This window comes from Aptenodytes forsteri, unplaced genomic scaffold (assembly GCF_000699145.1).
Source record: "Aptenodytes forsteri isolate BGI_AS27 unplaced genomic scaffold, ASM69914v1 Scaffold112, whole genome shotgun sequence".
Classification (NCBI taxonomy): domain Eukaryota; kingdom Metazoa; phylum Chordata; class Aves; order Sphenisciformes; family Spheniscidae; genus Aptenodytes; species Aptenodytes forsteri.
Window position 1 is genome coordinate 586,427 of NW_008794883.1, and position 17,826 is coordinate 604,252.

Consider the following 17,826-nt stretch of genomic DNA (forward strand, 5'->3'; position numbering starts at 1 on the left):
GGGCGGGGGATGCGGAGCCTCCCTTGAGTTCCTTATTTCGTGCTTATCAGCGTGTGTCTGATGGAAGCTGGACTCAGTAATAATGCCGAGTACAGCCGGTACGTCGCTAAGTCCTTCCTAATGGCATCTAATTAATTTCTTAGGGGATAAGGAACAAACATAGTGAGAGACCTTAAATCGCTGTGTTCTGCTGCCTGCTCTGGGGCCGTGAAAGCTGCAGCACCCACTCCACGGGCAGCCGCCCCGCTGGGTGCACTGTAGGGAATGCAGGTGAGGTCTCCAGTGAGGTCTCCATCTCGCGCTGTAGGGAATGCAGGTGAGGCCTCCATCTCACACGCTCAAAAATGAAGCAATTTTGATCGCGTCCCCCCCATCCCCTAAAAAAAAAGGAAAGGGAAAAGCTATTAAAATATCGTGATGATTCAATATACGCAGTTGCTGTCAACACAAGGTTTGTGACAAGAGGACTTGTATCTGGGACAGGCGCAGACCCCGTGTGGCTGGGTTACGGGTTCCTTTAGCTTTGGCCTAAGGCATCGGCACTGTGTAAGGCTGCGCCCAGCGACTGTGTGATTGCATAGGGCAGGCAGGCCCGGTTTTTTGTTTGGTTGGGGTTTTCTGCTAGATCCAAGTTTTGAATTTCTCAAGCCCTTTTATGCTACAATTTACAAAAGAATACAGGCCTGTGTCCATTTTTTAGGCTATTCCTTAGGGTTCAGGACATTTGAAGATTCTTTATTATCTGCTACAAGATTTACTCAATAGTAGAAATAGTTTTCCAATTTTCCTGCAGAAGGTTTAAGTATCTGTGTGAGTGGACTACCGGTCTCTTTTCCATACGTTGGGTAGAGCTTTCATGTTTGGTAAACAGGTTTAGTAAACCACAGCCAGTTCTTCCCTCGTAGCTTTTCTTCCTTAGCTCTCAGCACTTTTTGTAAAAGGCCTGAGGTTTATTAGCTCCACATTATGAATAGAGAAACTGAGGCACTGAGAACCAATGCAACAAAAGGAACAGCAGGGCAAGAGCGGAGCCTGACTGCTGTGCGGTTGACCTTTTTGGCAATTCATCAAATGATCCAAACTCAACAGTAACCGCGGTTGTGGCAGTAGGGCCCAAGTAAGGGCACTACCCCACAGATGAATTCACACGCTGCGAGCCCCAAGTTTTTGCCGGGTCATAGACCTGCAGTGTGGGGAAGGTAACGGACTGCTTGGTTGTCCAGTCTGATTGTACCAAAACCTATTTGTTTAAACATACGGGCTCATTACGCTGATGATAACTTACAGTGGGCAGCCCTGCCTTATTTCCATTGGACCACCTGACAGAGGGAGGCAGTCTTTAAATAGTTTTTTTACTAACTTAAATGAAAAATGTGAAGTAGGTAGTCTTTATTGCCTGTTGAATGCAGCGGGTTTTGGTAGCGTTCCTAAGGATGATGTAGCTAGCCCAGATTAGTTGAGACTGGCATCAGCTCGTCTGGTAGCCATCCATTCCCAGATCTCTCTAAAATTTTCCGGTGGCCTGTAGCCAGGCTTATCACGAATTGAATAGGCTTTCTTCTCAACAATCTTTTCTGCTACTGTGAAAAGTTAGTTCCTCCCAAGCAAACCGTATTAAAAAAAAAAAAAGTATCCCAGAATGCCTCCCTGCACATGCCTAGCTGCTGCTAGTGGGTACTGTGGTGGCATTAAAAAAAAAACAAACAAACCCAAAACCCAAGAAAAACAGAAACAAAAAACCCCCCAGTAACCAAAAAAGCCTGTCTTGTTTGTGGTCTTAGCTTACGCCCATCGCCAGGGCTTTGGTATCTAGGGCCCACTCTGAAGGCAATGGAAGCAGTGGGCAGCCTGATAATAGACACTGCGGGACAGGCTGGTAATAGCTGTGCCCAGGGCCAGGCTGCTCCTAATCTCCACAGTGCCAAAAGTCCCTCGAAGCCAACCCTTCCGCCACTGCCGCCTCTTTCTCTGGTGACGCTCGCACCGCTAATCGGCAATAGCACATGCTCGGTGGCTGTGCCTGGGAAGCGCACTCGGGCAGTTAGCAGGCTTGAGGTTTCTCAGAGCTGAGGAATGACAGGCCTGCAAACAAAATCTACAGAGAAACAGGCTTTTCATACGCCAGGTTTGGTATAAGGACAGACTTGGAGGTTCACAGAAATGCAATTGGGGAGGAGAGGGAAAAGAGACACAAAACCGCCTCTGCTTCACAAAGCGCCTCAGGTACTTTGTGTCATGTGCCATAATTTTTAAGACTATAAGGAAGTGCTTCAGAGGAGGCACATGATTCCAGGGAGCTATTTTTAGCAAGAGAAAAACCAATGTTAAGTGATTGCATATTTCTTTCACTTCCCTTTTTTTTTTTCTCTGTTTGTGAGATACTCTCAGTGAGTATATTTATTGCTGAAATTATTTTGCCAAATTTTTTGGGGCAGCGAATTAGCATCTTCAGCCTCTTCATGAGTTGTGGCTATTGTAGATTAATACGTTGCATATTTTAAGTAGTATTTATTTAGTGTCAGTAGCGCTCTGACACATTGTGTGAATGCAGCTCCCATTCAGAATGCAAACAATTGAATGTACAACTCAGAACTGCACTATTACTTTTAGCTAAGCATAGTTGGAGAAAACAAATATGACATGTGCATGAATAAAATGAAATTTGCTTTCAAAGTCGATGTCCGAATAACCTTTCCAGAATTTTGTCTTAGGAAATTGTAGAAGATAGCCACTGCCATTGTGGAAAATATCTACAATGTGGCAATGGAACATAACTGTTGGGTTGTCTTGCTGAGTAAACTAAACTGTTTAGAGAATACTTATTTTTTGGAAAATGATAAAACTATTGTGTTTTAAGGAAACAAAATCAATCTACCTGAATGTAAAGTCTTGCTTTTATTGCTCCCTACTGAGGACGGCTCATAGCTTGGCAGAGGATGACAGAATGTTTGCTAGCTACTTTTTTGCGATGCACTTCTGGTGCTAAACTTTGTCTTAGAATCAGTTGTCTGTCCCTCCGTTGGCTGGTGGAAGAAGTGGGAGTCATCTGCAGTGGGGAAGTCTGGAATAAGCTGATTTTTCTTTTGGAACAATATGGAAGCTCAGAGATTCCTTATCTCTAGCAACCCATAAAGTGGTAAAGTAGTTTCAATGAGTCAAGTCCTTCCACTGTCGTCATCTTATACAAAATAATTTAAGGTGCTTTCCTAATTACAGTTCCTTTTCCTATCCTTAAAAGGAACACTTGCAAAGCACGGACAGTCATCTGACATGTAATAAAACTGCTATAAGGTTCCAGAAGACGCTCCATTCTGGGTTTCTGTTGCTCAGTGATATTAGTCCTGTTTATCAGCAGGCAACACGACCGTGTCATGTTTTGCTCAGCCTCGCATCGTTTTCTTTAATGCCGTGAAACATTTCACACAGTGAACGCCATTATAGTTAACTTCAGTGGAACTGGGTTTTCACCTCTAGCATTTTCCTGGCAAGTTCTGAAATACTACATCTCGGATATAAGAAAATAAGAAATATTGGAAATGCTGTATTTCTTAATGGCAGGAAAGGAAGAGAGAGAAAGAGAGAAAGAGAGAGCGAGCATCTGTGCAAGTTAGTCACAAGTTGATTCAGATTTTTAGATTGCCTGAAATTGATGGATTCTTAGTAAATGTTTAAGGAACATGTATCACTGAGAGTGAAGTGTTATAATTTTGTTTTACAAAGTATTTTTTTGTTTCTGATCCTGTCCCCCTCCTTCATGCAGTTAGACGCTGAGAATGTTGCTTATTACTGAACTGCCAGTTTGCCTGGCGATGCGCTGAATGCTGCAGCGGGATGTGGAGTGAATGCAGCAGGAAGCTCCTGCTCAAAAGTTGTTACTGGTTTTGTTATGGATGTTGTCCTGTATGACTCATATGATGTTAAATTTTAAATTATGTGGCAGAAGCACAGGTACTTAGTAAATTAAGATTGCTCATTTTTGGCTATAATCTCTATATATGCATATATATTTGTATATATATTATGTGTAAATTAATGAAACACAAATACAATGTGCACAGATATTCATGGATCACAGTTTGCTGCACAGAGAACTGGAATTAATTGTAAGGGGGTGCGTGTGACAATTTTCTTTTCCAAGCCACTCAGTAATGTACCTGTGCTCTTGTACCCCGTACACAGGCAGTGAACAGGCACGTTGCCTCCTTGTGCAATGCTTTGATGAGCAGCCCAGAGTTGCTGGCTACTCCCCTTGCCGGCTGAGTGACAGGCCCGCTAGTATAAAAAGGCCCCTTGGGGCGGACTGCACTGTGTAGCTGATAGAGCAGCAGAAAGAGGGCTTGTTCTGGGGACTGCAACTAGAAAACCTGGGTTAGGTTGTAGCCACCAACAGGTCGAAGCTACACAAAATGCGTGAAATTGTGCATCTTCAGATTGGCCAGTGTGGGAACCAAATTGGAGCGAAGGTAAGCTCTGCTTTCAATATTGGTCATTAGTAGTAAGTGCTATCAGTGGTAGCAGGTCAAACATCGTTAACGGATGGGGTCTTTCGGGGGGAACAATTACTTTGTTAACTCAATGGTAGGATGCATGGCATGTTAGCAGCGAATATGAGTATTTTGATGTGAAAGTCGTAAGATGGGCTTGCTCCTCATGCAAAGGTCAATGTTAAGACTATCAAAGAATGAAACATCTGCAAGAACTATGGCACAGTGATTGTAAGTGCTCCAGAGCATTCCTGCTGGGACTCACATTCCCGGGGCACTAATCTAGTCTGCAAAATACTGGGACAAGTGAAGGAGCCAGTAATTCCAGGGCTGCAGAGTTGTGATGCCAGTGCTTTAGTTCAGCCGTACAGCAGTACCTCTGCCACGTTACAGTCATTACTATGGGATTGTATTAGTCAACAGAATGACCTGTGCTGTCAGTGACCAATTAGGGTTTTTTTTTAAGAGTGGCACAAAGTGCAGTTAAGGATTCCTGCCTAACTGGCCTCCTGCAAGAGGTAGCCACGTCATTTGGAGTACTTTTGTGTAGTTCAAACACTGCCGTGCTGTTACTTAGAGAGAAGTCGCTCATTGCTGACTTTGTGTGCTAGGAGAAAAAAGAAAAAAAAAAAAATTGCTTTTTGCTGTGTGGTGTCCATCTTTTTTTTTTTTTTAATTGATTAGTAGGAAGTTGTCAAAGAAAAGTATCTGAGTTAATTTGGGTCTGGGAGGTCTTTGAGATGCATGATAGCTGCAAGATTGTTCCGTTGTGTTCTTCCTCCCACAAATCTCACCTTGAGTCCTTTTATTGGAACATGAAGCTGTGGATGGCCAGGGGATGTCATGTTAGACCCAGATAGTTTGAATGCAGCCGGTGTGATAGTTGAAAGGTTTATATTTTTTTTGTTGTTGACTTTGGCCTGGAAACCATTTATGTCTAATAAGACCTGTAGAAAAGCGCACACACACACTAAAACACCATGCACATATTGGCAACGGTGTATTTGTACACTCAAAATGAGACTGCATGCTAAACCAGAAGACCTTTAAAATTAAAATAGCCTGGTCATTATAGTGGGTGGGTGTGTCTACATTAACACTGCTGTGGCTGCTGCCTAGATAAGAGCCCCAGTACAAGACATCCATATGAATGTCAAGATAGGACGTTTAGGACCGACATCTGTTTGTGGAAAACATTGCTCGCATACATTTGTCTGAGCCAGCTTTGCCATGCCACAGTCCCACTTGTGCATGACAGGCCTCAGAGCAACCCTCCCCAATCCGCACCCCCGCCCCCGACTTTTTTGTTAAGCTCATACCAACTAGTACCTGTGTTATTTAAACTAATATCAATTTTCCTTTACTATAAAGGGAACAAATTGAGGGCGTCCACCTCTTAGTGCGTGGATGATAGCTAAGCAGCACAAATGGTCTACTAAACTTTTCCCTTGAACTTATTTTGGGAGGGGGGGAGAGGAGGATCCCCGCTCTGATCTAACACGTAAATGGCAAAACATCCCCCACTTCAGGCACAGTTCCCACTTCATGTGCAGTCAGGCATGAGCGCAGCAGAGCTGATGCTGAACACATTGTGCTGAAAAAAAAAAAAAGTCTTTGTGAGTGTATTGAACCTCTTTCCTTTTTCAGTTCTGGGAGGTGATAAGCGATGAACATGGGATTGACATCACTGGAAACTACCGTGGGGATGCATCGCTGCAGCTTGAGCGAATTAACGTGTACTTCAATGAAGCTTACTGTAAGTGCTCAGCACTGTTAGGGTGTTGGCAGAGCAATTTGCAGAGCCAACATGAAGGTTAAAATAAGTAATTTAAAAAACCATATATCCCCAAATCACTGTAGGTGGGTTGAATTTTTCAGGTAGATTATAAGCCTGTCTCTTTGACTTCTAACAGTAATTGTTCGCATTCATTTTCTTTTGTCCTAGCCCATAAATACGTGCCCCGTTCTGTCTTGGTGGACCTGGAACCTGGTACGATGGACAGTGTACGGTCTAGCAAAATAGGCCCACTCTTTCGACCTGACAATTTTATTCATGGTATGTACAGCATGCTGTCAGCAAACTAACTGGAGTCAACTGTCCCAAAAGGGCCTTTTAACTCCCACCTTTGTAGCCTTTAAAAATTCTCTTGTTAACTTTGTGGCTGTTCTTTCTGTAATTCTGTTTACAGGTAATTCAGGTGCTGGAAACAACTGGGCTAAGGGCCATTACACAGAAGGCGCTGAACTGATTGAAAACGTCATGGATGTGGTCAGGAATGAGTGTGAGAGCTGTGACTGCCTTCAGGGATTCCAGCTCATCCATTCGCTTGGTGGTGGTACGGGCTCAGGTATGGGCACGCTCCTCATCAACAAAATCAGAGAAGAATATCCCGACAGGATTATGAACACTTTCAGTGTTGTGCCTTCACCCAAAGTATCCGACACGGTCGTAGAGCCGTATAACGCTATCCTCTCCATCCATCAACTAATAGAGAATACGGATGAAACCTTTTGCATTGACAATGAAGCTCTATACGATATATGTTTTAGAACTTTAAAGCTCACCAATCCCACCTATGGTGACCTCAACCACTTAGTGTCCCTAACGATGAGCGGTGTCACAACCTCACTCCGTTTTCCTGGTCAACTGAATGCAGATCTGAGGAAGCTGGCTGTTAACATGGTGCCCTTTCCTCGCCTGCATTTCTTTATGCCGGGCTTTGCTCCACTGACAGCTCGAGGTAGCCAACAGTACAGAGCCCTCTCAGTGCCAGAGCTTACTCAACAAATGTTTGATGCACGCAACATGATGGCAGCCTGCGACCCTCGTCGTGGACGTTACTTGACCGTGGCATGCATCTTCAGAGGCCGAATGTCTACCAGAGAAGTGGATGAGCAGTTGCTGGCTGTCCAGACCAAGAATAGTTCCTACTTTGTGGAGTGGATCCCTAATAATGTCAAAGTGGCTGTGTGTGACATACCACCGCGAGGCTTGAAGATGGCAGCTACCTTTATTGGCAATAACACAGCCATTCAGGAGCTCTTCATCAGGGTTTCTGAACAGTTCTCAGCTATGTTCAGAAGAAAAGCGTTTCTCCATTGGTATACTGGTGAAGGTATGGATGAGATGGAGTTTTCTGAAGCAGAAGGTAACACCAATGACCTTGTTTCCGAGTACCAACAGTACCAGGATGCCACTGCAGATGTTGAGGAATATGAAGAGGTAGAAGTAGAAGCTAGCCCTGAAAAGGAAGCACTGTAAAAACAATGGTAGTATCAAAACATTCTCTGAATGAGCCTGTTGACACTCACTAAAGAAAAAGCAGTAGCCATCATCTGCCTACTGAAAAGAACAATTTTCTCAATAATTTTTTCTCTGTGTCTGGCCAAAATGTATCCAATACAATGCTTTTGAAATTAAGGGCAGCTATGCTTTACTCTCCTAAACAACTGTTGACACTGACTCTCTCCCAAAAAAGAGCCACTGTGAAGACAAGTTGCCTCACAACACCCTCTCTTGTAATGTATTCACTCCTAGAATATTATCACCAGACACTGAATGCAATATACAGCTTGTGTGGGCATATGTATCAGGATCATAAGCGACAGCAAAATATGCTATCAACTGATCAAATTTCTTTATTCTCAGGTAAACACAGTTTGTGTTTTGTTTGTGAACTTGTTACTGTTTTAGGAACGCATGCACATCTGTAGGGCAGATAGATAAAGGCAGTATCTATTTTATTGCACACGCCACAGCCTGATCTAGAGCTGCAGACAAGTTCAGTTCCTTAAGTTGCCCGGAGAGGGGAGGGGAAACAACATGGGGCAAAAGACTGAATATGTACATTCTTACTTTTTTTTTTAAAGCAAGTACTTTAATAGTTCTATCACATTGCTGGCTTATATTATTGCAGAGCTTGTATTCATTATCACTGTGTGGTTTGTTTCTGTTTCAAACTATAGATTGAGTTATATTAGCATACAGAGTTGTGAACACTGTGTAAAAGTTTTGGTGTGGTATTTCCCCCCCCCCCCCATGTACTCACTACTGTAAATTTTCTTCCTGTCATTCCGTACAGCAAAATGGATGGAACGGGTTGCAGCTAGTTAGATGTAAGTTCAATGGCAATCACTAAATCAAAAACATCTTCACTTCAGGAAAAAAAGTTTCTTGGCATTCACAGCCATCTACTTAAGACTGTATTTATAATACTCTTTAAAATAAATATTTTGTACCATTCTATAAAATACTTTAGTACGTGAAACATTCAATAGACAAAAATCATAGTTTATCCTTGTAAGGACTAACTTTAAATTACATGAAAAAACTGAGCTTGTTTTATTATGCTCTTCGAAAAGAGAGTTTATTATACTGTGAAGAAAGTAATGCCTCACGTTTGCGTCAACAGCAGAAGTGTCTAGATGAACACAAACCTGAAGCCAACTCTGGAAGCATGCTGTACCCCTCCTGCGCAGTGGGACGGTGTTAGTCTTGCTGTGAAGACACGCAGCAGCAGGAACAGGCAAACACTTCCCCCACACCAAAACAGCCGAAAGCACAACTTCCCCCCCGCCCCCGCCCAGAGCTAATGGAGGGTCACCCTCCGTTCCTACCGTTTCCCGGTGAAAGCGTGTCCCTCTCCCTCCCAGTAAAGTGACAAAGCGGTAACAAGGAGGACAACTCACTCCGAGTGATCGGAGTACAGCCCAGGGATTTCTGCGCCTCCTTCCCCACCTCGCAGAGGAAGCCAGGTCTCCAGCTCCTGAGTCACTGCTCAGTGTTCCAGACGGCTCTGGAGGCGATTAGCTCCCGTGCAGCACATCCGTGGCAAAATATGCTGCTTCCAGATTAGCCTTAACGCTAAGCCTCATCAAATTGATTTTCACTGTTAGTTTTGTTCTAAGCACAAATGGAAGATGCACACCGTGATGACAGGGAATTTTAAAGCCAACAGCGTACCACTTCCAGCAGAGAGAACTGACAGAGGTATTTTTAATTATCGAAATGATATGCCTGCACTCTCTGTTGACATAGGTTTTAGTGAAGAAAACTTTTTTCCAAAATCATTAAAATGAAGTAGACAGAAAAGTTTTAAACAACAATTAAAATCTCTCACTCACTGATGTACCTGAAATACCAGCATGAAATCCAACGAGAGATTTGCCTTAAAAATAGACATATGTTGTTACTGAGTGGGAGACTGTGACAAAAACAGTCTTCTAGTTGAACACAAGTGAAAGATAAATGTCTCTGCAAAACAGAGTACTTTGTTTCAAGAGGAACAACGCTTTCCACACATTCATTTGTTTAACAGAAATTACATTTATTGGCATGCTGATTTACATAAAGAGGCAAGTTTTACAGTTAATGTGATTACATTATATTGCAGAGTCTTGAGCTTGCCTATAGCTTTGCTGTTGAGAGTATTCACCACAGATCAGTTCCTATGAGAGATTTAAAATACAAGTTATTCGATTCAAGAATATCTACAAGGTATGCTTCAAACAAAAGGTAGTAATATTTAATCTCAGATCAGGAACAGAAGCTGTTCTACGTAGAACAGAAGAGATTTCAGCCGCTTGTGGTGTATGCCATGTCACAAAGGTGTAAGTAGCATCTACCTTTCACAGACAGCAGATAACCCTTACACAAATAAGTCTGCTGATTAGGGGAAACAGTAGGTCAGAAGCTGTCTCTTGGCTTAGTAAAGCGAGAGACAGGAAACCTATGAACACCACTACAGAAACTCAGCTGTTTTGCATAGGTCCATAACACCTCTGACCAAACCCCAAATCGTTCAAAGCAGGGCTAGATGGAGAGAACATCTTATTTTACTGAACTAATGAGATTATGCAGACTCCTATCCCACACGTAATCAGGATGCAGAGACATCTGCACCCAGTTGCACTAAACCAGTCAGCAATCCGCTCCAGTTTCACGCGTGAAGATCAGAGCCCGTTTTCCACATATAGCACGAAATGAGCCAAGCAGTTACAGACCGTCATTAGCCCGACTCACACTGGGAAACCAACACTCCTCGTATAAAAAGCTACAGTAAGGCACCCCAGCCCATTCAATTCACTTACGTTTTATTCCTTCTTGGGTTTCACAGTTTTCACAGTGGCCATTGCCGCCCTCTCTGCCTCTGCTTTGTACTGAGGCTTCATTGCCGCTCTCACAACCTGGGCGCAGATCTGGGAATACCGGATGTAACTACAGACAGGAGAGAAAAGCGGGGCGAAAGCGAAGGTGAGACTCAAACGCGTCCCAAAAGCTCCTCCACCCCCTCCAGAGGCACCGCTGTGACCCCGCCAGCCCGCCCTGCGAGGCCCTCGCCTCCGGCCGTAACAGCTATCGCAAGGAAGTCGCGAGAGGAGCCTTGTCGACGCCAGGCGGGTACCTGAGCCCGGCCTGCCGCCAGTACGCCACCATGGCTGCGGGCCGCGGCTCCGAGAGAGACAGGGGCGAACGGGCGGCTCCGCTCCCGGGCAAGGTCAGCGCCCACCGGAACGGGAAAGACCACCGCGCTGCGTCCTAGCCAATCAACAAGCAGGAATGATCCCTCCGCCAATCGGAATCCGAATTACCTCAGGGAGGCTGACCAATGGCCAACTACCCAGTCGCCCCTCCAGTCACAAGCGCTCTCCTCTGGCAGCGACCAATCAGAGGGCTGAATAAGGCACGCGACTCCCGGCCGTTCCTCCTGAGGAGCCCCGGCCGCGGCCTCGCCCTTTCCCCTGCGCCGCGGGAGCAGAGCGCTGGCCCGGGGCAGGGCGGCTGGAGGCGTCCCGGCCTCGCTGTGCTGTCCTCCCGCAGGCACAGGGATATGGTCCGCACCACGCCACACCGACGTGTTTCTCCCAGTCGTGTCGTGTGTGTGTGTCACCGTAGGAACTGTTTGGGAAAGGTTTGGGGCCTTCCCTGTTTGGGAAGGCCTCGGTTCCCCCGCCGGGTGTGGCCAGCTGGCACCTGTCTCGGGGGTCCAAAAAAGCGTGGGTGTGTGGGGCATCTTCCGTGATTCAGAGCCGGTAATTTGCCAGAAACAAACACTACTACATGTCAGTTACCTACAGAACAGGAATTAAAGCCTGACTCTTCTATGAGGCTAATGGCTAGTTATATAGCACTTAGGTTAGGTACATATTCACTCGTTCCTAAGTAGTACTGTTGTAATCTAAGAATCCGGGTTAGGTACGTATTCACTCGTTCCTAAGTAGTACTGTTGTAATCTAAGAATCCAAGCAAGTGGTTAAAAGCATGTTTTTTTCCACCTGTCTACACCATCAGTTCTTAGCTTCTAGATACGACTGTAAAGAAGAAAATGGTTTACAAGCATGTGGAGCCAATGATTTTTATAACACGGACTCTCTTCAGTTTGGGGTTTTAATCCGTGTGCGGGCAAGCTGTGCCATATTCGGAGTTTTACCCTGTTGCACATGATGCCTTGGCATGGGATTCTTTTGGATATAAGACCGTTTATGCATACATCTGAAATTATATTCAATCACCTGCTTTAAACAGATTGATAAAAGACAACATAGCAAACTAGAAGCTATCATCATCTGTCGACAGTTGATGGAAAAATAGACAATTTTCCATATGTAATAAGCACAAAGTTATGAGACGACTGAACTCATGTTTGATAAGGAATCAATTTGGTCCTAATCCAATGTTCATTTAAATAATTAGGACTAAGAATTTAAAGAGATTATGGATTGGGCACTTAAGTATGTACACCTCTTCTCTCTATTGCTTCTGTCCAGAGCCAAACCACATCACAAAAGAGACAAGAATCCTCCAGAAGCTGCACAGGCCTTGAGGAAACGCTGGTGCCTTTGGTCCTCCTTGCAGAGAGGCTTTGTGCCTTGCTGCCGGTTTTTGTATCTGCTGAAGTGCAAATCCCTGGAAATCACACAGTGATTTCACATCACTACACAGCGATGTTTTCGCTTACAGTACAGTTGTAAAGCACAGAGCAATTTTCAGCTTTATTAGAGATCTCACTTAGTCCAGAGCCACTGCAATTAACAATCCACACATCATAATGTCAGTAAAGATCCAGCAGAACAAAAAGAGCAATTGTTCACCAGATATGTTAGAGTCTGTCTCCAGGATAGCATATGACAGTAAGAGAAGATTGCCTGTTAGTGTAATGAGTAGGAACACCAACTGGGAAGAAAGAGTGGGAAGATGGGAAGAATTTCCTGTCCTTAATTTGCCTACTTAATCACTCTACTGCGATTACTGAAGAAGACTCTAGTTAGTGCCAGTTGTGATGACATTTTGAAAGCGGACACTTTAGGATGCTACATTACACTAGCTCCTTCCATCTGGACCAATGATTTGTGATTTTTTTTTCTATTATAACTGCTAAACGATTTTGCTCCTATTGAATTTGGGGCTCATTTCTAAAATCCATGTATTACAATCTTTCCTACTTAATTTAAAAGCAATAACTAGTATAAATGAGGCAGAAAATAATTCCTATTATTTCATGCATTTATTTCCTTATTTATTTTTTGTGCAAGCCATTTTTGTCCTCCTAATTTTGAGACATACATGGCATATTGGAGCAAAGCTTTCCAACTTGTAAAAAATGAAATCAGTTAAAAAATGTGTGTTATGACAGGCAGCATTTTTAACACAGAAAGGGTGCCAGGGATACGATATTGAAACAAAACATACTTGTTTTCTAAAAACCCAACTATAACAATGATAAGAAAAAGATACAAGAAAGCACCAAAGATTTAAGGAAGGCCCTCTCTGCTACCTTTGCAACATATTTGATGCAACACAAGTGACTGCACTACTTACATATATTGATAAAGGGATGTTACATACAAATGCTGTTTTAGTGGTAACATCTCATGATTTGATAGGTAAAATAATTATCAGTAAGATTATTTAAAGCCTCATGGGCAGCCCAGGCCACAAATACGGCTTGGCAGAAAAAAATTACGCTAGCAGAGATGGACATCTTTCTTCCAGCTACGTGTCCCTCTATTCCCGCCCCACACCTTTTCCGATTCTTCTCCCTATCCCCTGTTTCTCACCTGCTCTTTTTTGTCCAGTTTTCTTTTCCTACCACATCTTCTCTCTCTGTACCTCCACGTGAAATGCCAGCACTTCTGTGCAATGTACTCAGATTTAAATCCATAACAGAGATACACAACTTGGATGCAATTATTTGCACGTTTAGCTCTGTTTACTATTTGTTGATCTTGAAAGATAAAAATTCAGCATGAATTAAAAAAGGTAAACCTTTGGGAGAGGTACCGTGCTGAGCCAGAATGAAAATTAGATTAGTGACAAACTGTGCTCTACAAAAATTCCAGAATGTATACTGATGTTTATGCAGCTGTAAACAAGGCACCATTATAGATTTGTATGACCTGTTTTCATGCCCAGTTCTGTTTAGATGCTAGGACATATTTGCAAAGCGCTAAACTTTCCTCAGATAAGAACTTTCAGAAACAGAACTTAGGAAAGAGCACATAAAGGAGGAAACTTTAGAAAGGTATAGAGAGGTTGCAGAGAGAAAAAGAGGTGTGTTAAGAGGGTTAGATGCAGAGATCAAGAGCAGCTGAAGCGGTGCGATTAGCAACATCCAGAAATGTGAGAGTGGATAGGTCTGGGGAAACTAAAGATGTGAGATTAGAAATGTCCAAAGAAACTGAGGAAGTGAGGGAAGAAGCAGCCTGAAAGGTGAGATTGGAGACATCCAGAAAGGGTGTAGAGATGAGATTAGAAACATCCTCAGGGGTCGATGAGGATAATTCAGAGGAGCCCTGAAACATGAAATAGTTAAAATCGGTGAGATCTAGTGATTCTGAAGAGGCTGAGGAGGTGTGGTCTGAGAGACGTAGTGAGGATGGAGGGATTGTACAGGAAAAGTCCAAGGAAGCTGAGGAGGTGTGACTGGAAACATCTAGGGAGGGTGAAGACGTGAGACTGGAGAGGTCTAGAGAGGGTGAAGAAGTAGGACTGGAGAAATCTGGGGGGGGTGAAGAGGTGAGACTTGAGAGATCTAAGGAGATTGAAGAGCTGTCGACAGAGAGATCCAGAGAGCCTGATGAAGTGAGACTTGATAGGTCCAGTGAAATCGAAGAGGTGAAACTGGAGCGCTCCCAGGAATCTGAAGAGGTGAGACTGGAGAGCTCTAAGGAGATTGAAGAGGAGGTACTGGAGAAGTCCAAAGAGCCTGAAGATGTGAGACTTGAAAGGTCCAGAGAAGATGAAGAAGTAAGACTGGAGAATTCCACAGAGGATGATGAGCTCAGACTGGATAAGTCCAAAGAATCTGAAAAGGGGATTTTAAAGAGTTCCAAGGAGGCTGAAGTCTTGACACTGGAGGGGTCCAGGGAGGCCAAAAAAGTGAGACCAGGTAGGTCCAGGTAGATTGAAGAGATGACACTGAAAAGCCAAGTAAATCCACAACATGACTGGTGTTAAATCAGAAGTATTTTAAACTAAAGATCTCTAATAACATGCCAAAACAAAAAGACATAATGAACCCAAATAATACTACTTTTGAAAATAACTAACCATACAGTTTTAATCTTTATGTCTCTCAGCGGTTTCTTTTATGGTGCAGAAAACTCTAGTAAGAAGAGCACACAGACTTATTTAGAATATTGCTCCTTCACAGAGGACCAGTACAGAAGTACAAGTACAGAATAATACAAACAGTAGCAGACTTTCTTCTGTTCTGGCATGTCTCTCCTTGTTCAACCAGATTTTAGCATCTATGATAGCCTGACAAAGAATATCCTCCTGTCAAATGCCATCTCCCTGTCCTGAAGGTCTGGAATAAAATAACAGTTATGTAATAGAATAGAAATTAAAATGGTTTTGTTCTTGTTTTCCAGATACCATAGGATATTCAGATACTAGGCTGCTAACTGGTTATGGAGAGAAATTTAAAAAAAACCCAAAACCACCACAGTTGTAAATGGCAATTACAAGTCAAACTGGGCCTCTGACTATAAAGGTATGAGGGATTATTTCCTTTTAATTCAAAACATCTAACTAAAAAATGTGGATCTTCCTGATGATGCTAACAAAAATGGCAAAGAAAACAGTATTTTCCTCTGCAGCCTGTGCAGGATTTATTTTTGGAAGCTAGCAGTATGCTAAACTGATTCTGTCACTAAGAAATAAACATTTCAGCAACATTAGTTCTACTTGTTTTTCAGGTAAAGAGAGGCCTTCTTTTATTTTATTTTGTACCTCTGGACATAAAACCTGTACTGTAGTAACAGTAATTTTAAATTTGTGGTTAGTTTGAATTGTTTAATAAAAATATACTACAGAGAAATTCTGATAGAAGGCAGACATCTAATTAAAAAAGGAACAGAACAGCTTATATTTCAGTTCATAAAGGTGCATCTAATTATAGTATGAGTAGATCAAGAGGCTGATCTACAGCTGCCTTCTCTCGCCTCAAGACTGTGCTGCAAAGCAGAGAGTAGTTGAAACCTGCTGTTGTCTTTCCAGACGTAGGCACAGGAATGCACATGAAGTTTTTCAGAGAGTCATCGCAAAAGTATTTTATGGACCAAGAAAGTGAAAGATAAGATACACACATACAGGAGGCTGCAGCTTCTCAGGTGAATACACCCACGCTTTGCCTGTGTTATTACACAACTGATGTCCAGATGCGAGTATAATGGATTTAACATAATCACCATGGGTGGAACTCCCACTAAGGTCACCTCTTAACTGAAGCAGGTGTCTGCTGAACATGGACTGAAGTTGACAGGAATGATGTCTTACTATGCAAATATTAAAATTGTGGGGATTTAGCACAATGCAAAAATTACCAGACCAAAAAAAAGCTGCTTATGTACCAATGATGAGACCTGAAATGGTTCTTGAATACACTTAATATTTATTCATAATGCATCTGTAATTTTAGAGCTCATGCAACATGGTTGTAATTCTATCAAGAATACAATGTTTATAGCTCAAAAGGCAAAACAAATGAATTTTTCTTAACATGCATAATTTGTGATTAAATTACAAGTTTGCTTGCTGACCTATATTCTTAATAAAACAACAAAAATAATTAACCCCTTAAAAAAAACCCCACGTTGCTATCTAACAACACTATCATTTTGTGACTGACTTTATCTTTCTTAAAAAATTTTCAAGTGCATTGTACAGGGCAGAACAAATAATTATACAAAAGGCCAATGACAATACAATAAAAAGCCAGTATCAACATGATTTCCCACAGACTGTAAATTCCATCATCCCTTCACTGTGTTCCTTCTGCCTTAATTTAAAATGGCAAAGTTATTGCACATTTTCCTATGAACTAACACTGTCAAGAAAGATGGAATTATGGCCACTACTCTATAAAATGTACAGGTCAGTAATAATGTTTCCTACCTTTGATAGCTGTGGATTTATCTCCTTTCTCTGCCTGTGTAAGCCCTATTGGGCTGTGCTGGTAAAGCTCTGCTGTTCTCTCTGCTGATGACCCTAATCTGTTCTACAGCTACTGGAAATCATGTCATGCTGATGACAATAAGGGTCATCTCCTATTAAATCTCCTCTTGGCTAAATACAGCACTCAGCACAGGGCACCAGCAGAAAACATACTCCGAAATCGGCTCTAATCTTAAAATACAGTTGCAGTTCTGTGCTGTTTCCCTTTACAGGACAACATTTTGAAGGTTAGCTGATGAAGCAGATGAAGACATTAATTTTTAACTTTTGGACACCTGGATTCAAAGGAAAAATAATTTTGCAGTGTCATCCAAGTTCTCAGCTGTCCATTCTACAAAATCTGGCATAAATAGTCTCTGGAGGGACCCAGGATCTGCAGGGCAGGATTCAGGTACACTCAAGTTTTAAGAATCTTGTGCATTACTTCCTATTTTAATGTGTTTAATAACTTTTGTTAGCTATGTTACTTTTTAAATGTTGTTATGATAAAATAGCTTGATAATGTAAAACATTCTGTCCACAGTTGATGATAGTATTGAATAAATGTTTTAAAAACACCTAGGTGACATCAATGGCTAGAGCCTGTTTTCAGACATTTTTAAGTCTCATAGGTGCTTACGCTTCTTTGAAAGACAAGGGAGACTTAGGATGCTAGGTAAAAAAGGGCCATTATTGCATCTCACTTTGCAGATAGGGAAATAACATCATTGTAGAATCATAGAATCATTTAGGTTGGAAAAGACCTTTGAGATCATCAAGTCCAACCGTTAACCTGGCACTGCCAAGTCCACCACTAAACCATGTCCCTGAGCACCACGTCTACACGTCTTTTAAATACTTCCAGGGATGGTGACTCAAGCACTTCCCTGGGCAGCCTGTTCCAAT

At 42.6% G+C, this 17,826-nt stretch overlaps 2 protein-coding genes across 2 annotated transcripts; one reads left to right on the top strand and one right to left on the bottom strand.

Annotated features, from left to right (window-relative positions):
* The first annotated feature begins 4,203 nt into the window (after positions 1-4,203).
* TUBB1 (tubulin beta 1 class VI) lies at positions 4,204-8,747 on the top strand. Its single transcript, XM_009274724.2, has 4 exons — positions 4,204-4,463; positions 6,132-6,240; positions 6,430-6,540; positions 6,674-8,747. Exons 1-4 carry the CDS (start codon positions 4,407-4,409, stop codon positions 7,744-7,746), a joined length of 1,350 nt encoding a protein of 449 aa, XP_009272999.1. The 5' UTR covers positions 4,204-4,406; the 3' UTR covers positions 7,747-8,747.
* A 1,043-nt stretch (positions 8,748-9,790) lies between these two features.
* Positions 9,791-11,024, bottom strand: ATP5E (ATP synthase, H+ transporting, mitochondrial F1 complex, epsilon subunit). Its single transcript, XM_009274725.2, has 3 exons — positions 10,889-11,024; positions 10,575-10,701; positions 9,791-9,932 (listed from the first exon to the last, which is right to left on the bottom strand). The coding sequence occupies exons 1-2, from the start codon at positions 10,918-10,920 to the stop codon at positions 10,578-10,580; spliced, it is 156 nt and encodes a 51-aa protein (XP_009273000.1). The 5' UTR covers positions 10,921-11,024; the 3' UTR covers positions 9,791-9,932; positions 10,575-10,577.
* Positions 11,025-17,826: the final 6,802 nt, after the last annotated feature.